This window comes from Neoarius graeffei, chromosome 7 (genome assembly GCF_027579695.1).
Source record: "Neoarius graeffei isolate fNeoGra1 chromosome 7, fNeoGra1.pri, whole genome shotgun sequence".
NCBI lineage: Eukaryota > Metazoa > Chordata > Actinopteri > Siluriformes > Ariidae > Neoarius > Neoarius graeffei.
This window is the reverse complement of record NC_083575.1, coordinates 13,403,481-13,426,075: the sequence shown is the minus strand read 5'-3', so window position 1 is coordinate 13,426,075 and position 22,595 is coordinate 13,403,481. Positions and strand designations below refer to the sequence as shown.

The following is a 22,595-nucleotide window of genomic DNA, read 5'->3' as shown; positions in this document are numbered from 1 at the left end:
TATGATCACTAACAGGAAGTTAAGAGACCTCAGCCTTGGCAAGATAAGAGACATTTTGGAAGTTTCAGCACCTCTGAATTAATAATGTAAGTGAGCGTATGTAAATTTTTGACCGTGTATGTATAATTTTGACCCTGTGTTGATTTCAGAAAACCCAAAGAAAATTAAAACTTGTGCACCAAATTCTAGGGTTTTTTTTAATTAAAGATGTATGCTGTATAATCATTCTGCCACAGAAAAAGAACAGTTCAAAGAAATTACTGAAAGCCCAAATATTGCCATGACATTCATATCCAAGATGACATTCATGTCACTGTATGTAAACTTCTGACCACAACTATACATTCTATACTGATGAGATCGCAGTTCCGCTGGGCTGGGCATGCTATCCGCCAGAGATGGGACCAAGTCACACATGTGCAAGTCTCAAGTAAGTCTCAAGTCTTAACCTTCAAGTCCCAAGTAAGTCCCAAGTCTTTTTTGTCTTGGGCAAGTCAAGTCAAGTCAAGTCACAGGCTATGTCAAGTCAAGTCAAGTCCTATAATAAGTCAAGTCAAGTCCAAGTCAAGTCACCTTAGGCGTATTGGCGTAATTTTAGCAGCAGAATATGAATTTAATACATTGAAAAGGCAATACATAAATAAATGTCAGTAAACATCCCTGGCACATGTGCCCAACCTGTTAAATATTTGCATTTTAAATACTCATGTTCTGTAAAATACATCATGGAATAAAACAAAACAGTAATAATGTCACAAAGTTATTTATTGATGGCAAAATTGACTGCAAGATTGAAAGCCAACTAAGTTTCTCACATTGTCATCAGCCAACAAGAAAAATAAACAGAGAATTGGCATTCTGTTATGTGCGTAGTTAAAAGAGGGTAGGACAACACCTTGGGTTAACAGGGGCGACACCTTGGGTTAACAGGGGCATGAGCTCCTCTAATCTCTAATCACGTCAGATGAGATGGTTATTATTAATAAGATACACGTGGAGAAACCTGAAGTGACTTCGATGTATGTTTGCGCCAGTAAAAAAAAAACCCCAAAGGATAGAGAAATGTGTCAGACATAATTTAGGTCTCAAAAAGAAGACCTGTTCGCCCGTGCAAAAGTGACATCATCTTACCCCATATGACAAGCTACAGAGGTGTGTGCGCTCTCTCGCTCCCTCGCTCTGCGAGGCTGCCTCAGCCTGTGCGGAGCGGGGACATACGACTTTGGCGCGGGAGTCTTGGTTCCCGCTATAATAGATTGTTACGAAAATAAATGTTAAATGAAATATGCATCCCGCGCATTCCTTTCCACAGGAACTTTGCTCACAACGTTTCGGTCGTGGCTAACGCACTGTCCTCTTTACCACAAGTGCAACGTTTCGGGAACAATACGGAAAGGACAGTGCATGGGATTCATCTTTCCTTGAACAATTACCCAGAGACTTTTTAAATTACCTCACTGGGAAATATCCAATGCACCTGTTCAGTTACAGAGTTGTGCTCTCCAAATTGTAGTCATTCAAACCATTGTTTTGGCAGCCTGGTAGCCTGATATACTAAATGTAAATTCATGGTTTGGATGACTGCACAATTTATTTTCGTAACACTGTGTTACAGCGGGAACCGAGACTCCCGCGCACAGTCAGCCTATTTTGCAGAGTTTAGTATTGCTGCTAGCCTGTATTCAAACAGCGAGTGGCATGCCGGTGAATCCAAATCGTGGCGCTTTTTTCAATAGTGCATGATAGGCAGTGGGACGGAGTTTTCTTTTCTTTTTTGATCGGGTAGTGTGACGAAAAAATGTGCAGGTTGCTGCACTGCTATTTCAAACGGCTATGATAAACTCCCCTGCCTCTATGCCCTATGGACAGTCTGGCTAATGTACACGAACACACTTACACGAATTTGTACTGCTCATGAACGTGTACATGTTCACAAGCTGACCATTAGCTTAACCCTGAAACAGAACAACAGGGTAGGAAGCTGCTTATGTTATTCAGCATCACGACTGCAAAGTGCACAATCAACTTACTACTACTGATATACAATATCATTAAACTTGACGTAACTACATTGCTTACCAGCATTCACATAAGAATTTCACAATAATAAACTGAATCCCTAGCTACATCTGCAATGGCTAAAATCCTCCTACCGCTCACTCTCGTGGCTAACATTGGCTAACGAGGAGTTTAGCTGCTATCACCAAATAACAACACATTAATAAACTTACTGGGCAGAATGGATCTTCAAATGCCGGACGAAATTGGAGGTCGTGGTCTGGCTGTCAGAAATCGTCACGTTGCAAATCTTGCACTGCGCCATTCGTCGTTTACCTTCTAGGCAGTAGCCCTTGAAGCCAAAAGTGATTACTCTTGGGATGGCTGACATGATGATATGATGTGAAATCTGTGAACACATCGTGGCATGGGGCGTGCCGGTATATAGCCCACGCAGAGAGCGTGCCTGATGGACAGGGCGGTGACAACGCAATGGCAGTGCAATCAAAATTACTGAAGTATGTGCATATTACATTTTATTTTCACAATAAAAACACGATGGAAATAACACTCAAGTCACTCAAGTCATTGTGTGTCAAGTCAAGTCAAGTCCCGAGTCTTAAACTTCCAAGTCCGAGTCAAGTCTCAAGTATTTTCATGTTTTGTCAAGTCAAGTCACAAGTCATGAAAACAGTGACTCAAGTCGACTCGAGTCCAAGTCCCCAAGTCTCAAGTCCCCACCTCTGCTATCCGCATGCCTGATGAACGGCTCCCAAAGCGATTCTATGGAGAGCTGACCACTGGTAAGTGTTTGGTTGGAGGCTAGAAGAAACGTTTCAAAGACTCCCTTAAAGTTTCTCTCAAGCGCTGCCACATAAACCCTGACACTTGGGAACAACTAGCCCTAGACTGCTTAGCTTGGTGTGATGCGATCCACAAAGGTGTCACACATTACAGGAGAGAAAGAATAAGCACTGCTATCCAAAAATGTCAAATACGTAAAGAGAAGCAACTACTTCAACTCCCTACTGCTCCATATACATTACATGTCTGTTCATATTGTCATCGTACATTTCGTGCCTGAATTGGCCTTATTAGCCATCTGCAGACTCACAAGCTATGAAGTCATGCTCATCTTCGTCTACGAAGGAGGAAACACACACACACACACACACACACACACACACACACACACACACACACACACACACTATGATGAGACCGAAACCCTGACTGAAATATTTCATGTAAAGGATGTGATTCCTATACAAGTATGAACTCTGTTTGTCTGAGCTACAACCTCATCTAAGAAAATGGAAATAAATGGGGATATTTGATATTGGCCCATATTTTGAAAATTCAAAGGGTCAGGTTTCTTAATCAGTGATCTGATAACTGCTTGTTTGAATAATTTTGGTCTTTTAGGCCACGGAAAGAGTTTAATATTTTTCACAGAGGTTTGTTTACATCTGGCAGTCGATCCATGATGGTTTTATATAAAGCCAGTGCATTATTTCAAAGAAAGATCCTGGCCTCAGATAGCAGAACATCATTATCTCATCTCATCTCATCATCTCTAGCCACTTTATCCTGTTCTACAGGGTCGCAGGCAAGCTGGATCCTATCCCAGCTGACTACGGGCTAAAGGCGGGGTACACCCTGGACAAGTCGCCAGGTCATCACAGGGCTGACACATAGACACAGACAACCATTCACACTCACATTCACACCTACGGTCAATTTAGAGTCACCAGTTAACCTAACCTGCAATGTTTTGGACTGTGGGGGAAACCGGAGCACCTGGAGGAAACCCACGCGGACACGGGGAGAACATGCAAACTCCGCACAGAAAGGCCCTCGCCGGCTATGGGGCTCAAACCCGGACCTTCTTGCTGTGAGGCAACAGCGCTAACCACTACACCACCGTGCCGCCAGAACATCATTATGTCTAATTACATTGGATTTTGTGTAGAACCAAAAGACGTTGCACAAATTACTTGAAACCCTGAGATGGAACTCCCCTGAGATGACATGAGGAAGAACCTTTGTGAGGAACCGGACTCAAACAGAGCCCATCGATTTCCATTCATGAAGAAGTAAGCAAGACTATAAAGGCTGCCTACCTGCAGGTGAATTCTCACTGATCTCTCCTCTGTAGCTTGATGACGTGAAGATTGGCCGGTTGTCGTTAACGTCCAAAATGGTCACCACCAGAATTTCTGAGTCCTGCAGTGGGACACAAAAAGAAGCTAAAGGAGGTGATCACCTGTAGATGTGTCACAAGATTGCACTCATGACTCATGACTAAAGCAATGCAAGATCAAATCATAAGTTACTCTGGCATGAGAATGATGGCTTTCCTGTTTTATGAAAACTTAGTTCAATTTTAAGGCCATTTTTTTCTTTGACCAAATTTAAAATCATCATTCCCATGAAGTTTGATTGGGTATCTAGTGCACTAGGTAGGGTTGACAACACCACTGTTATCCCCGATGTAACAAGTATATTTAATTAACAAGAAGCCTTATGCATATTGGAAGCTTACAACTTTGTGAATTTTAGCCTTAAAAATAGAAAATCAGGCTAAATATCAATGACAAAACAATACTCTGTCAATATGAAGTATATACTATAATGTAACTAAAAATAAAAAGCTGCAGAGTACTTACCCTTCGAGCAATACGAGGGTTCTCTGGGTTGTCCTTCACTGTGATAGTCAGTGTATATTCTGCAATTCTCTCCCTATCCAAGGGTCTGTTCACCTGAACCACACCTGACTGAGAGAAAGAGAGAAGAATAAATAAACAAATGCCACACATTAAATCCAGTTCAACACTGAAGCCAAGTGAAAGCGCTGCTCTGATATTAACTCCTCTTCCCAACTATAATCCACCGTCTGTCCCTGACACTCTCTCACAGTTTCATTGATGTAGAAAGCGCCGTCTGGATTGCCCCCTGTGATGTTGTATGTTAGGAGAGCGTTGCGTCCACTATCAGCGTCCTGTGCTCGAACCCGGGCAATGGAGGTATGGACAGGTGCTCCCTCACTCACACTGGTGTTCAGGGGCAAGTTCAGCAATACGGGGTCATTATCATTGATATCCAGTACCACCACACCCACTATCACCTAAAAAAATAAACACTTGAATTTATAAAGTAAGTCATGAAGCTTATCAATGTGTACAATTTTAGTTTTGGTTTGATAAAAATTAGCTGTATCAAAACAAATCAAAAGCTTTCGATGGCTGCCTTAATTTTACTAATAAACACTGAATATCATTTCCTGATCAGGTCATTTGTGACATGAAAGCAACTAAATTAAATAAAATTTAATTAAAACACATATGATGAAATAAAACTAAATACAAAAAAAATGTCAGAAAAAGATTTAATAATATAATTAAATAAAGTTTTAGAAAGTGGCTGGTATTTGTTATTGTGCAACAAAAATATTATATTATATATACAAATATTTGTGACTCTACAATGTTTTGCAAAAGTATTCATCCCCCTTGGTGCTTGTCCTGTTTTGTCGCATTACACGCTGGAATTAAAATGGATTTTTGGAGGGTTAGCACCATTTGATTTACACAACATATACTATAACTGTATCGGATCAACAATTAGAATGTTTTACTCCCCTTAGAAAAATTTAATTACTTTCATTAATCTCGGCATCAAAAGCCTCAACTTGTATACTAGATCCCTTACCTACACGTCTAGTCAAACAGATAATGCCTGGAGTAATTGAACCGCTTCTAAAAATAATAAATTCTTCTCTTAGGATTGGCTATGTACCCAAATCCTTTAAACTAGCAGTTATCAAACCCCGATTAAAAAAGCTGACCTTGATCCCTGTCAGCTGTCCAATTATTGGCCAATATCAAACCTCCCCTTTATCTCCAAGATCCTTTAAAAAGCTGTGGCACAGCAGTTATCCTCATATTTACACAGGAATAACATACATGAAATGTATCAGTCAGGATTCAGACCTCATCATAGCACAGAGACAGCTCTGGTTAAAGTAGTAAACGACCCACTGTTGGCGTCTGATCAGGGCTGTGTCTCGCTGCTTGTGTTGCTTGACCTTAGTGCAGCATTTGATACCATTGATCATTCCATTCTTCTGGATAGACTAGAAAATGCTGTGGGAGTTAAAGGAATGGCCCTCTCCTGGCTCAGGTCTTATTTAACTGATCGCTATCAGTATGTTGATGTAAATGGTGATTTTTCTAGACATACTGAAGTAAAGTTTGGTGTTCCACAAGGTTCTGTCTTGGGTCCACTGCTTTTTTCTTTATATATGTTACCTCTGGGTGATATTATTCGTAAACATTGTATTAGTTTCCACCGTTATGCTGATGACATACAGTTATATGTTTCTGCAAAACCTGATAAGAAACACCAGCTTAATAGAACTGAGGAATGTGTGAAGGACATTAGACACAGGATGCTTATTAACTTCTTTCTGCTTAACTCTGACAAGACTGAAGTACTTGTGCTAGGACCACATGCAGCTAGAAGTAGGTTTTCTGATTACACAGTGACTCTGGATGGCCTTTCTGTTTCTTCACGTGCAGCAGTAAAAGACCTCAGAGTGATTATTGACCCCAGGCTTTCATTTGAAACTCACATTGATAACGTTACCCGGATAGCTTTCTTTCATCTCAGAAATATTGCTAAGATAAGAAATTTAATGTCACTACATGACGCGGAAAAACTAATTCATGCTTTCGTTATCTCCAGGTTGGATTATTGTAATGCCTTACTGTCTGGATGTTCCAATAAGTGCATAAACAAGCTCCAGTTAGTTCAAAATGCAGCAGCAAGAGTCCTTACTAGAACTAGAAAATATGACCACATCACCCCTGTCTTATCCACACTGCATTGGCTCCCAATCAAATTTCGTATTGATTATAAAATACTACTATTGACCTTTAAAGCACTGAATGGTCTCGCACCACAGTACCTGAGTGAACTTCTGGTCCTCTATGACCCGCCATGCCTACTTAGATCAAAAGGTGCAGTCTATCTGCTGGTACCTCGTATAGTGAAGGCTACATCAAGGGGCAGAGCCTTTTCTTCCAAAGCCCCACAGTTATGGAACAGCCTTCCAAGTAGTGTTCGGGAATCAGACACAGTTTCAGCGTTTAAGTCTAGGCTGAAAACATATCTGTTTAGTCAAGCCTTGTGTTAATGGTGTTTATGAGGTAAAGGTGTAGATCTCGAGGGTCCTCAGAACTAGAGTGTTTTGGGAAACTGGGATGTATGGATGCTGTCAGTCCCCCACTCGCTTGCTCACTTGAGTTTGTTGATGGTGTAGTGGCTGCTGCTTTATGTCCCGGGGCTCCCTCATGCCTGTGTTACCTTCTGGCTCTCCCCTTTTAGTTATGCTATCATAGTTAGTTGCCAGAGTCCCTGCTTGTACTCAGTGCAATATGTATACTGTTCCTACTTATTCAGGTGACAATGGGCATACCTAACAACCTGTGTTTTCCCTCTCTCTCTCTCTCCCCCCCACCCCAAAATCTGTCCCTCTGAGTTACATGTCAATCCTGAGATCGAGATGCTGACCTCTTCTGCTCCTCGGACCTGCCTGATCCATCCTGGTGCCCTGTGTCTGGTTGGAGTCTCATCGCATCACTCCTGTGGAGGACGGCCCCATGTGGACAGTTGAAGGTCACACCTGGAGGATGCTCTGGACACTTACAGTAATGGTTTTATGGCTGAGGACTACAGTTGACTTGCTAACTTTAGGACTGCCGTTATCATGAACAGTTTTACACTCAAGTTTCCATCAATGAAGAGTTATAACATCAACGAAACTGACTTCATGTTAAAACTGTTAATATAGTCATGTTGTCTGTTGTTGCCCAAATGAGGATGGGTTCCCTTTTGAGTCTGGTTTCTCTCGAGGTTTCTTCCTCATGTCATCTGAGTGAGTTTTTCCTTGCCACTGTCGCCACAGCCTTGCTCATTGGGGATAGATTAGGGATAAAATTGGCTCATGTTTTAAGTCATTCAAATTCTGTAAAGCTGCTTTGCGACAATGTTTATTGTTAAAAGCGCTATACAAATAAACTTGACTTGACAACATGCCTACCACTTCAAAGGTGAAAATTGTTCTTTTATTGTGACACAAACAATAATTAAGATGAAAAAATAGAAATCTGGAGTGTGCATAGGTATTCACCCCCTTTAGGATCCATCCATCCATCCATTATCTGTAGCCACTTATCCTGTACAGGCTTGCAGGCAAGCTGGAGCCTATCCCAGCTGACTATGGGCGAGAGGTAGGGTACATCCTGGACAAGTCACCAGGTCATCGCAGGGCTCCCCTTTAGTATGAAACCCCTAAATAAGAGCTAATCCAATCAATTCACTTTATAAGTCACATAATTAGTTGATTAAGTTCCAGTTGTGTGCAATCAAAGTGTCACATGATGTCTGTATAAATCAACCTGTTCTGGAAGGACCCTGACTCTGCAACACTACGATGCAAGAAACATGAAAACAAAGCAGCACTCCAAACACGTCAGAGACAAAGTTCTGGAGAAATATAGATGACGGTTGGGTTATAAAAAAAATCCCAAACTTTGAATATTCCACAGAGGACCATTAAATCCATTATAGCAAAATATGGTACCACTACAAGCCTGACAAGAGAAGGCCGCCCACCAAAACTCACAGACCAGGCAAGGAGGGCATTAATCAGAGATGCAACAAAGACACCAAAGATAACACTGAAGGAGCTGCAAAGATCCACAGCGGAGATGGGAGTATCTGTCCATAGGACCACTTTAAGCTGTACACTCCACAGAGAGGGGCTTTATAGAAAAGTTGCCAGTAAAAAGTCACTGCTTAAGAAAACACATTTGGAGTTTGCCCAACAGTATGTGGCAGACTCCTCAAACACATGCAAGAAGATTTTCTGGTCAAATGAGACTAAAATTATCTTTTTGGCCATCATGGGAAATGCTATGTGGCACAAACCCAACACCCTTAGAACACCATTCCGACAGTGAAGCATGGTGGTGGCAGCATCATGCTGTGGGGATATTTTTCATCTGCAGGGACAGGAAAGCTGGTCAGGACTGAAGGAAAGATGGATGGCACTAAATACAGGGCAGTTCTGGAGGAAAACTTGTTTGAGTCGGCCAGAGGTTTGAGACTGGGACAAAGGTTCACGTTCCAGCAGGACACTGACCCTAAACATACTGCTAAAGCTACACTGGAGTGGTTTAAAGGGAACATTTAAATGTCTTGGAATGGCCTAGTCAAAGCCCAGATCTCAATCCAATTGAGAATCTGTGGCATAACTTGAACATTGCTGTACACCAACGCAACCCATCTAACTTGAAGGAGTTGGAGCAGTTTTGCCTTGAGGAATGGGAAAAAATCCCAGTGGCTAGATCTCATCTCATCTCATTATCTCTAGCCGCTTTATCCTTCTACAGGGTCGCAGGCAAGCTGGAGTCAATCCCAGCTGACTACGGGCGAAAGGCGGGGTACACCCTGGACAAGTCGCCAGGTCATCACAGGGCTGACACATAGACACAGACAACCATTCACACTCACATTCACACCTACGGTCAATTTAGAGTCACCAGTTAACCTAACCTGCATGTCTTTGGACTGTGGGGGAAACCGGAGCACCCGGAGGAAACCCACGCGGACACGGGGAGAACATGCAAACTCCACACAGAAAGGCCCTCGCCGGCCCCGGGGCTCGAACCCAGGACCTTCTTGCTGTGAGGCGACAGCGCTAACCACTACACCACCGTGCCGCCCCCAGTGGCTAGATGTGCTAAGCTAATAGAGACATACCCCAAGAGACTTGCAGCTGTAATTGCAGCAAATTTGGGGGTAAATACCTATGCACACTCCAGATGTCTGTTTTTTCATCTTAATTATTGTTTGTGTCACAATAAAACAACTATTTTCACCTTTAAAGTGGTAGGCACGTTGTGCAAATCAAATGGTGCTAACCCTCCAAAATCTATTTTACTTCCAGCTTGTAATGCAACAAAACAGGACAAACACCAAGGGGGCTGAATGCTTTGGCAAGACACTGTGCATATAATAAAGCACTGATAGATCAAAATGCTTGTTTTTCATTGAAGATACAAAGCTAAATATCAGGGGAATATTACATGCATGTGTGCGCGTGCGTGTGTGTGTATTTACTGTGCTGCTACGTGGAGGTGTTCCCAGGTCTTTAGCAGTAACTGTGATGTTGTAATAAGCTGTAGTCTCTCTGTCCAGTTCAACGTCTCTTCTGACTCTCAGCTCTCCCTCCACAGGAGAGACTATAAACTCATCTGGAACACATGACACAGAGAAACACCAAGAACATAAACCTAAAATGCCCTCACATGCAAACAAACATACTCTCAATGCACATAAAACACTCTCACATGTACTATTTCACATCTAGTCTCACATTCAAATTAAATGCTCTCATTTACATGCACATGTGCTTCCTCACCACGTTACTCTTTCACCTTCACAAGAAATATGCTTCAAACATTCTCATTCATATTGTATATCACATACTCTTGCTTTCATTTAAGATTCGGTAACTGACATAAAAAAAATACTCTCACATTCACATAACATGCTTTGACATTTATACAAAACACTAATTTAAACCAAAATGCTTTCACGTTCACTGTTTTTCTCAGCCATATTCACATAAAACACTCTCATATTCATTATAAAATGTGTGGCACTCTGAAAAACCTATTCAACATCTTCGGGTTTGGATCATAGTTGCAGATTTGTGGCTATAATCTCCTCCTTTGCTACCTTGAAAAAAGCAAAAATGTATTTCATTTAAAAAAAAGTTTTAATTCTTGAAAATTTTGGCTTTGTGCAAAGATCATGCGAAAGAAATAATTAGCCAGTTTAAAAAAATAGGTACCCTATGGGTACATGTGGCTACTGCTTATAAATAAAATTATTTTCTGATCCCATGCCCATACAGTAAATATAGCATATACACTACTGTTCAAAAGTTTGGGGTCACTTTGAAATGTCCTTATTTTTGAAAGAAAAGCACTGTTCTTTTCAATGAAGATCACTTTAAACTAATCAGAAATACACTCTATACATTGCTAATGTGGTAAATGACTATTCTAGCTGCAAATGTCTGGTTTTTGGTGTAATATCTACATAGGTGTATAGAGGCCCATTTCCAGCAACTATCACTCCAGTGTTCTAATGGTACAATGTGTTTGCTCATTGCCTCAGAAGGCTAATGGATGATTAGAAAACCCTTGTACAATCATGTTAGTGCAGCTGAAAACAGTTTAGCTCTTTAGAGAAGCTATAAAACTGACCTTCCTTTGAGCAGATTGAGTTTCTGGAGCATCACATTTGTGGGGTCGATTAAATGCTCAAAATGGCCAGAAAAATGTCTTGACTATATTTTCTATTCATTTTACAACTTATGGTGGTAAATAAAAGTGTGACTTTTCATGGAAAACACAAAATTGTCTGGGTGACCCCAAACTTTTGAACGGTAGTGTATACATGTTATCAAATCTACTTGCCTCATCTCTTGCAAGCATCACCAAGCTGTGAGCAGCATCAGGGCTTGTAGTGTTTTGGTTATCAATTTTGTTTACTGTGTTTTGTTCAAAATAGTGTTGTGAACTATATTTTCAAAATAGTAAGAAAGCACTTGTTCATGAATTGTCTTAAAAGCATTATTTAGTACTAATGAGCACATTTTGTTTCACAAGTGTAGTGTAAAGACTCTAAAATAAAAAAATTAAACTGAGTAGCAGAAGTTTGATATTGACTTTTCAATATATCTGCTAATAAGCTTAAAAAAAAACTTGCAAAACCTTTGATTTGACCTTTCAGAAGGACCAAACAAAAGCTGTGATAATCAAAAGGTAAATTTTCTTAAAATAAACACCACTTACTTGATATTGAATCAGTAGCCTTGGCAAACCACGGGGTGAATTTTGTTTATCTTTTTATCTGCCAATTATCTTCCGATACTACGAAGTTATAATGAGGTTTCTCTTATTTCATTTCTGGTTCTGATTGGTTCTGAAGTTTATCAAGAAGTAGAACGGGTAATCAAACTTGACCAGGATAAGTGCTGATTTGGTTACAAAGTTTTGCTGCTGTTACACTCATTTTTACAACATGATGACATAGTGACATAGTGAGACTGTAGCCACAAAAATTGTTTTAATATGTCTTCCCTGCAAAATTGTTGGATAAATATACAGTACTTATTTTATTTAGTAGCTACAAAATAAACCGGATTTAAATTGAATAAATAAATAACTAAATAAATCAATAAATGTATTTATTTATTCCTGCTTTCAGTTGGTATGTGGTTGACTTTCAATGGAAATCAGAATGAAACCTTTCCATGCAGTTTTTCATGATTGTTGAGATATGTGCAAAAGTGAAACATGTCTAAGTTGAGCAAAGCCTGTAGTTTGCAGAACTTCATTGACCAGAATATGCCACCATTTCACCATGTTTTGAGTAACAGCCAAGTGGAATATCATATTTCCCAAACTCTCGACTCACTTCAGGTGAAATATCACTGAAAGCATTTGAAGCTGTGTTTTGTCATGTGTCTTACACTTATGCCGCTTTTCCACTACAAACGCGGCTGAGTCGGGCTGAGCCGTGCCGTGCTGAGTCGAGCTGAGCGGGGCTGTTGGAGTTGCATTTCGACTACAACCGCGCTGAACCGTGCTGGCTGGAAGTGGGTGGACACATTGGGTGGAGTTAGCGAAAGTGGGTGGACGTCACGTGATGTCGTTAAGCAGCGCAAACAGTGACATCAGTGAGCTTTTAAGCGGTAGTCTCACGACCCGAATAGTAAACAATAAACATGGAGGACATGGAGTCGTTAGTGTTGCTGGTCTTGGTGCTGTGGCTTGTTGTCACCGACAACGCCAACAGATACTGGCAAGAGCGTATAGATGAGGCAAGGCGCATAAGGCTTCAGAAATTCTCGTAATTCGTAATTATTCTTCTTCCGGGTTTACGGTGTTTACAGATCCCAGCGTGCTCGTGGGGCGTGTGTGGGCATGTGAGGACACTCCTCCTCACCAATCAGTGCACAGGGGAGTGTCTCCTCACGCCCCCAGCCTCACTCGGCACGGTTTGGCTCGCTTCAGCCCCACTCCAAAACGGTGCGAGTTTTGGGTGCTAAGCAGGGCTGAAGCGAGCTGAGTCGTGCTGTTCTTTGGTAGTCGAAACGCGAGCCGTGTCGGGCTGAAGTGAGCTGAAGCGAGCTGAAGTGAGCTGAAAAAGGGTAGTGGAAAAGGGCCATTACATTAACTTCTCACACAGAAATAAACTCCATCGAGATCCACAATGTAAACTCCATCTTTTGGATATAAATATTCTGGCTTTTCCGAATGTTTATCCTGTAGCTGAATACTGTGGTGTTTATTTTGTTATTATAGCCATTACACCAACATATGAAACAAGCAAAAGCATGCCATTTATTGACTTTCCAACTGTCTCATGTCAAGTGTCCATCCATTATCTGTAAACGCTTATCCTGTGCAGGGTTGTGGGCAAGCTGGAGCCTATCCCAGCTGACTATGGGTGAGAGGTGAGGTACACCCTGGACAAGTCGCTAGATCATCACAGGGCTGACACATAAAGACACAACTATTCACACTCACATTCACACCTACGGTCAATTTAGAGCCACCAATTAGCCTAAACTGCATGTCTTTGGGGGAAACCGGAGCACCCGCAGGAAACCCATGCAGAGAACATGGAAACTCCACACAGAAAGGCCCCTGTCGGCCACTAGGCTGAAACCCAGAACCTTCTTGCTGTGAGGTGACCGTGCTAACCACTGCCCCACCATGTCATGTCTCATCTCATCTCATTATCTCTAGCCGCTTTATCCTTCTACAGGGTCGCAGGCAAGCTGGAGCCTATCCCAGCTGACTGGGAACACTGAGGCACTGGGACAGCGAAAGGCGGGGTACACCCTGGACAAGTCGCCAGATCATCACAGGGCTGACACATAGACACAGACAACCATTCACACTCACATTCACACCTACGGTCAATTTAGAGTCACCAGTTAACCTAACCTGCATGTCTTTGGACTGTGGGGCAAACCGGAGCACCCGGAGGAAACCCACACGGACACGGGGAGAACATGCAAACTCCACACAGAAAGGCCCTCGCTGGCCACGGGGATCGAACCCAGGACCTTCTTGCTGTGAGGCGACAGCGCTAACCACTACACCACTGTGCCGCCCCACCATGTCATGTATCATATGCAATAATTTTATAGATGGACCAACTTCAATTTCAATCTGTCCACACACTCCGCCTCAATGACACTCTTGGAGAACACTGTTAGTGTTCTCAATTTCTTAATAAAATTAAATCTGCTGTAACCACTAGTAACTAGTAACACACACACACACACACACACACACACACTGCTCTCACTGTTGGGGTCTCCAGCTGTGATGCTGTATTCCACTTTTCCATTAAGACCTGAGTCTTCATCAGTGGCCCTCAGTGTGTAGACTCGAGGTCCCGGCTGGCCCTCTGTGATCTCAAACGGACCCTCGAAGGACCTTGGGAACTGTGGGGTCACATCATTCACGTCTATCACATTCACCAGTACCTACAACACAGAAGAATGAACTGAGGTCTATATTTCCAACCATGTCCATATGTTTATTTCATTTTGTAACATGGCTGCTCCTGTCTAGAATTTTCTCAACGATTCACACGTTTCCTTTGCTGACTTTTATAAAACATTTAGACAGAAAGGCAGCAATTTGGCACAAGCTACTCGTATCTCAGCAGAAGACAAATTCACATTTACAGTATATAAAGGATAAACCTGATTAAGTATGGAGACTCGATGATATGATATATGATATGCATGTGTGTGTAATGCACTTTCTAACCAGTGTAAATATAATAAACTTTTTTATGGTGACATTTTAACATTAAAACAAAATAAGTATACACTATTAACTATTCATGTACATTGTCTTGTAAAAGTATTCATCCCCCTTGGTGTTTGTCCTGTTTTGTCACATTACAAGCTGGAATTAAAATGGATTTATGGAGGGTTAGCACCATTTGATTTACACAACATGCACTTTAAAGGTGCACACTTTTTTTTATTGTGACACAAACAATAATTAAGATGAAAAAACAGAAATCCGGAGTGTGCATAGGTATTCACCCACCCCAAAGTCAATACTTCGTAGAGCCACCTTTTGCTGCAATTACAGCTGCAAGTCTCTTGGGGTATGTCTCTACTAGCTTAGCACGCCTAGCTACTGGGATTTTTTCCCATTCCTCAAGGCAAAACTGCTCCAACTCCTTCAAGTTAGATGGATTGTGTTGGTGTACAGCAATCTTCAAGTTATGCCACAGATTCTCAATTAGATTGAGGTCTGGGCTTTGACTAGGCCATTCCAAGACATTTAAATCTTTCCTTTAAACCACTCCAGTGTAACTTTAGCAGTATGTTTAGGGTCATTGTCCTGCTGGAACATGAACCTTCATCCCAGTCTCAAACCGCTGGCTGACTCAAACAGGTTTTCCTCCAGAACTGCCCTGTATTTAGTGTCATCCATCTTTCCTTCAGTTCTGACCAGCTTTCCTGTCCCTGCAGATGAAAAATATCCCCACAGCATGATGCTGCCACCACCATGCTTAACTGTAGGAATGGTGTTCTCAGGGTGTTGGGTTTGTGTCACACATGGCATTTCCCATGATGGCCAAAAGGATCAATTTTAGTTGCATTTGACCAGAGAATCTTCTTGCATGTGTTTGGGGAGTCTGCCACATGCTGCTGGGCAAACTCCAAATGTGTTTTCTTTAAGCAATGGCATTTTTTCTGGCCACTCTTCCATAAAGCCCCACTCTATGGAGTGTACGACTTAAAGTGGTCCTATGGACAGATACTCCCATCTCCGCTGTGGATCTTTGCAGCTCCTTCAGTGTTATCTTTGGTGTCTTGGTTGCATCTCTAATTAATGCCCTCCTTGCCTGGTCTGTGAGTTTTGGTGGGCGGCCTTCTCTTGTCAGGTTTGTAGTGGTGCCATATTCTTTCTATTTTGCTATAATGGATTTAATGGTGCTCCCTGGGATATTCAAAGTTTGGGATATTGTTTTATAACCCAACCCTGATCTATACTTCTCCAGAACTTTGTCTCTGACCTGTTTGGAGGCTTCTTGGTTCTCATGTTGCTTGCTTAATCATGTTGCAGAGTCAGGGTCCTTCCAGAACAGGTTGATTTATACAGACATCATGTGACAGATCATGTGACACTTTGCACACAACTGGATCTTAATCAACTAATTATGTGACTTATGAAGTGAATTAGTTGGACCAGCTCTTATTTAGGGTTTCATACAAAAGGGGTAGGTGTTAGGGGTGTCAGAGAGGGGTAGTACCTCTTACAAATGGACAGTCGTGCTCTGTAGACTAGATCTGTAGAGTAGTTCACCTGTAATTGGACCTCACCTGTCACTCAACTCTCACCAATGGCTCCAAGTAACTGTTAGCATGCAACAGTGGCCACACCCCGGACAATGGCTTCGACTGGCCGTCTAAACCTGGTGAGGGTAGCCAAAGGGTCGCAAACCCTCAGTGACATAGGGCTTGTCCACCCACTGTATGTGAAGACTGGTCCCGTCTGACTGGGCGTACGAGGCTGTCAGACACTTGAGGCCCACCAGCCAAAAAGATGGTCCCAGCAGGTGTTGTGGACATGTAGGAGTCCTGGCCATCCACTGCAGCAGGAGGGGTCTCCAGGCATAACAGTTTCTGTGCCACTGGACCTAGGTTCCTTTTGCCGAGAGAGTGGGATTGCCCCTGTGCAACAGTTCTCCCACTTTAAACAACTCCCGCACAGGTGTCTGTGTACTCAACTAACCTGAAGGCCTGCAGTGACAGGGGAGTGGTGAAAGGGACAGGTGGAGGTAACCACTGGAGGTTCTAGTCACAAGCCTGCACGTAGGCGGCCTGTGGACAAGTGGTCGTCGTTCTTTGTAATGGGCAGGAGAGAACCCCGGCAGCATCCCAGGCGACTGAGCAGCCTCTTTAGGGCAGCACTGCTCACCCTATATAAGGAGGGGCCTAGAAAAGGTGGCCTAAAGAAAGATTGCCCAAAACCGTTCCGGTCGGCTCACCGTGACATAGTGGTTGAACCAAAGGTAAAGCAAAGAATGTAACCATCGGTGCATGGAATGTACGCACACTCATGGACCGAGATGTCGCCTCCAGACCCCAGAGACAAACAGCCCTTGTAGCCAAGGAACTAGAAAGGTATAATATAGATATTGCAGCAATTAGTGAAACCAGACTAGCAGAAGAGGGATCTCTGACAGAGTCAAGTAGCGGATACACTTTCTTTTGGAAAGGCAAAGCTCAACATGAGGCTAGAATACATGGAGTTGGATTTGCCATCAAGTCTAGTCTTCTCAGACAGATCCCAGACATCCCTACAGGTATCAATGAAAGGCTCATGAAGAGCCACCTCCCCATCAGCAACAAGCGTTTTATCACTCTTATAAGCGCTTATGCTCCCACCATGACAAGCACAGAGGAAGACAGAGAACAGTTTTATGCAGACCTGGACACCCTACTGCGCACTATATCTGCCAGTGACAAGCTCCTAATGTTAGGGGATTTCAATGCCAGAGTGGGCAGTGATTACGAACAGTGGAAAGCATGATAGGGAAGCATGGACTTGGGAAGGCAAACAGTAATGGATTTCTACTACTGAGCAAGTGTGCCAAACACAACCTGGTGATAACCAACACCATGTTCAGGCAGGCCAACAAGTACAAGACAACATGGATGCACCCAAGATCCAAACAGTGGCACCTCATCGACTATGTGGTAACTCGCCAATGCAACAGCAGTGATGTTCTCATCACGAGGGTGATGCACAGTGCTGACTGCTGGACAGACCACAGACTTGTCCGATCAAAGTGCAAGATCCACATACCGGTAATCCCCCAACATCACAAACGTCCAAAGCTCAGCAGACTGCCATTTAACACAGCCAAACTTCAATTTGTCAAATACCAACAAGAGTTCAAGACTACACTCGATGACAAGATAAAAGCCATGAGACCTTCAGCTGGTGGACCAGAGGAGAAGTGGAGCAGGTTCAGGGAAGCCATCATGAAGGCAGTCAGGGCAGTGCTGGGTCCAAGAACAGGATCACATCAGGACTGGTTTGATGAGAACAACGAAAATGTACAAACTCTACTCGATGAGAAGAGAAAGGCTTACATAGATTGGCAGAACCACCCAAACTGCATATCACGCCATGATAGATACAAAGTCTGTAAGGCAAGGGTACAGAAGGAGCTTCGCATCATGCAAAACAAGTGGTGGGAACAGAAAGCAGAGGAAGTGCAGCACTATGCAGAAACAAACAACCCCAAAATGTTGTTTAATGTCATCAAGGCCATCTATGGTCCCACCAGAAGTAAAACAGCCCCCCTGACATCAGCAGATGGTTTAACCATCATCAAAGACAAGGAGGGTATCAGGGAAAGGTGGAATGAGCACTTCAGCCAACTTCTCAACTGTCCATCTACAGTAGATCAGACAGTTCTAGAACAAATCTCCCAGGGAACAGTCCTGGAGGACCTTGACCTTCCACCCAGTGAAGAAGAGGTTGGGACAGCCATAAAGCAAATGAACTGTGGTAAAGCCCCAGGAAAAGATGGTATTCCTGCAGAACTGTACAAATTACTCGGGATGGAAGCATTTAAAGCATTTCACAATGTTCTCCTGTCCATCTGGGATGAGGCATGTATGCCTGCTGATCTTCGTGATGCCACTTTAATAGTACTACACAAGAACATAGGAGCAAAATCAGACTGTGAAAACTACAGGGGGATATCCTTACTTTCCATTGCCGGGAAAATCCTCACTCGCATCCTTCTCAACAGGCTCATCACAAACATTTCCAAGTCAAAGCTGTCCTCAACAGGAAGAAGGCTGCCTTCAGGAGCAAGGATAGGGAGGCAATGAAAGCAGCACAGCAGGAGGTAAAACACTGCATGAGGGAAGCTAAGGACAGCTACAGGAGAAAGGTGGAGCAGAAGCTGAAGGAGAACAGCATGAGGGAGGTCTGGGAAGGTGTGAAAACCATCACAGACCACAATACAAAGACCAGAGTCGTTGAGGGGACAGTGGAGAGGGTGAATGAGTTGAATGACTTTTTCAATCGGTTGAACCAGCCCACGTCCCCCCCCACTCTCCCTCACTGCAGCCATCTCTCCTTCTTCCCTCAACACACCTCCCCCCAGTCATCACAGCAGCCCCCTCCTCCCCTTCCTCAACACAGACTCCTCCATGCATTACTGCAGACCAGGTCAGAGGTCAACTGAGGAAGCTTCATCCCAGGAAAGCAGCAGGTCCGGATGAGGTGTGTCCCCAACTACTGAAGACCTGCGCTGCTGAACTGGGTGAACCACTCCAACGCATCTTCAACCTTAGCCTGCAGCTGGGGAGAGTGCCAACCCTCTGGAAGACATCATGTATTGTTCCAGTTCCCAAAAAGAATCGGCCCAGCGAGCTGAACGACTTCTGACCGGTGGCACTCACCTCACATCTGATGAAGATGTTGGAGTGGCTCTTCCTCAGCCTCCTCAGACCCCAGGTACAACATGCCCAGGACTGTCTGCAGTTTGCGTACCGGGCAGGTGTCGGTGTGGAAGACGCCATCCTCTACCTGCTACACCGAGCCCACTCGCATCTGGATAAGGGAAATGGCACAGTGAGGATCCTCTTCTTGGACTTCTCGAGTGCCTTCAACACCATCCAGCCCCTACTGCTTCAGGACAAACTGAACAGGATGCGAGTGGACCCCTGCCTGGTCACCTGGATCTCCAGCTACCTCACTGACAGGCCGCAGTACGTCAGGCTGAAGGACATCACGTCTGACACTGTGATTAGCAGCACCGGAGCACCCCAGGGCACGGTGCTGGCCCCTCTTCTCTTCACCCTGTACACCACGGACTTCTGCTACAACTCGGAGCTGTGTCACATTCAGAAGTTTGCCGATGACACAGCCATCGTTGGGTGTATCAGTGATGACAGAGAGGAAGAGTATAGGAGCCTGGTGAGGGACTTTGCTGTGTGGTGCAACAGGAACCATCTGCAGCTCAGCACCTCGATGACCAAAGAGCTGGTCATTGACTCTGGGAGGTCCAGACCAAGGTCACAACCAGTTCTGATCGAGGGAGTCGAGGTGGAGGCTGTGGATTCCTACAAGTACCTCGGGCTGTGGCTGGACAGCAAGCTGGACTGGACTTGCAACACCAAATACTTATACAGGAAGGGACAGAGCAGGCTATACTTCCTTAGGAGGCTGTGGTCCTTTAACATCTGCAGGAAACTCCTGTGGATGTTCTATCAGTCTGTGTTCGCCAGTGTCCTGTTTTACACTGTGGTGTGCTGGGGGGGGCAGCACATCCAAGAAGGACACATCCAGGCTGGACAAACTGATCAGGCAGGCCGGCTCTGTGGTCAGCATGAAGCTGGACTTTCTGGTGACGGTGGCAGAGAAGAGGTCTATGGACAAACTACTGAACATCATGGACGATGCCAGTCACCCTTTGCACACCGTCATCAGCAACCAAAGGAGCCTGTTCAGTGACAGAATGCTCCTTCCCAAGTGCAGGACGAACAGACTTAAAAACTCCTTTGTCCCTCATGCCATCAGACTGTACAACTCCTCTCTGGGGGGGAGGAGGGGTAACAGGAGGACAGAGGATGGGAAGGAGCAGTAGCCTAGCCTAACAATAAGCAATACCGGACAATGTGCAATATAATGTGCAATATCTCTCCTGCCACCGCCTCCCCCTTCTCCCCGCCTTTTTTTCCCTTCCTTCCCCCTCCCCTTCCTCTCTTCCCCATATCTTATTCTTTTTATATTTGTATATGTAAATACTTAATTTATTTTAATTTATCTAGAAGTTTTCTCTAATTCTTTTCTCTGTTTATCTGTAATGATGCTGCTGGAATCTTAATTTCCTTGAGGGAACCCGCCCAAAGGGATCAGTAAAGTTTTATCTAATCTAATCTAATCTAATCTAATCTAATCTAATCTAATCTAATCTAATCTAATCTAATCTAATTTTCGAGAACAACCTACCTGAAGCTCAGTGCGGATTCCGCCCGGGCCGCAGCACCACAGATATGGTGTTTGCGGTGCGTCAAGTGCAGGAGAAATGCATTGAACAGCATATGGACCTACAGTGGTGCTTGAAAGTTTGTGAACCCTTTAGAATTTTCTATATTTCTGCATAAATATGACCTAAAACATCATCAGATTTTCACACAAGTCCTAAAAGTAGATAAAGAGAACCCAGTTAAACAAATGAGACAAAAATATTATACTTGTTCATTTATTTATTGAGGAAAATGATCCAATATTACATATCTGTGAGTGGCAAAAGTATGTGAACCTTTGCTTTCAGTATCTGGTGTGACCACCTTGTGCAGCAATAACTGAAACTAAACGTTTGCGGTAACTGTTGATCAGTCCTGCACACCAGCTTGGAGGAATTTTAGCCCATTCCTCCATACAGAACAGCTTCAACTCTGGGATGTTGGTGGGTTTCCTCACATGAACTGCTCGCTTCAGGTCCTTCCACAACATTTTGATTGGATTAAGGTCAGGACTTTGACTTGGCCATTCCAAAACATTAACTTTATTCTTCTTTAACCATTCTTTGGTAGAACGACTTGTGTGCTTAGGGTCGTTGTCTTACTGCATGACCCACCTTCTCTTGAGATTCAGTTCATGGACAGATGTCCTGACATTTTCCTTTAGAATTCACTGGTATAATTCAGAATTCATTTTTCCATCAATGATGGCAAGCCGTCCTGGCTCAGATGCAGCAAAACAGGCCCAAACCATGATGCTACCACCACCATGTTTCACAGATGGGATAAGGTGGAATGCTTATGCTGGAATGCAGTGTTTTCCTTTCTCCAAACATAATGCTTCTCATTTAAACCAAAAAGTTCTATTTTGGTCTCATCCGTACACAAAACATTTTTCCAGTAGCCTTCTGGCCTGTCCACGTGATCTTTAGCAAACTGCAGACGAGCAGCAATGTTCTTTTTGGAGAGCAGTGGCTTTCTCCTTGCAACCCTACCATGCACACCATTGTTGTTCAGTGTTCTCCTGATGGTGGACTCATGAACATTAACATTAGCCAATGTGAGAGAGGCCTTCAGTTGCTTAGAAGTTACCCTGGGGTCCTTTGTGACCTCGCTGACTATTACACGCCTTGTTCTTGGAGTGATCTTTGTTGACTGACCACTCCTGGGGAGGGTAACAATGGTCTTGAATTTCCTCCATTTGTACACAATCTGTCTGACTGTGGATTGGTGGAGTCCAAACTCTTTAGAGATGGTTTTGTAACCTTTTCCAGCCTGATGAGCATCAACAAGGCTTTTTCTGAGGCCCTCAGAAATCTCCTTTGTTCATGCCATGATACACTTTCACAAACATGTGTTGTGAAGATCAGACTTTGATAGATCCCTGTTCTTTAAATAAAACAGGGTGCCCACTCACACC

General features: G+C 43.5%; 1 protein-coding gene across 3 annotated transcripts in view; it reads right to left on the bottom strand.

Annotated features, from left to right (window-relative positions):
* The window catches only part of cdh23 (cadherin-related 23), a 727,851-nt gene that overhangs the window by 79,893 nt on the left and 625,363 nt on the right, over window positions 1–22,595 (bottom strand). For all 3 annotated transcript variants that reach the window (XM_060925294.1, XM_060925295.1, XM_060925296.1), the window contains 5 exons: window positions 14,461–14,641; window positions 10,186–10,319; window positions 4,916–5,125; window positions 4,668–4,775; window positions 4,122–4,224 (listed from right to left, as the gene is read on the bottom strand). In XM_060925294.1, coding sequence (XP_060781277.1) covers window positions 4,122–4,224; window positions 4,668–4,775; window positions 4,916–5,125; window positions 10,186–10,319; window positions 14,461–14,641 — 736 coding nt within the window. The remainder of the gene's footprint in view (window positions 1–4,121; window positions 4,225–4,667; window positions 4,776–4,915; window positions 5,126–10,185; window positions 10,320–14,460; window positions 14,642–22,595) is intronic.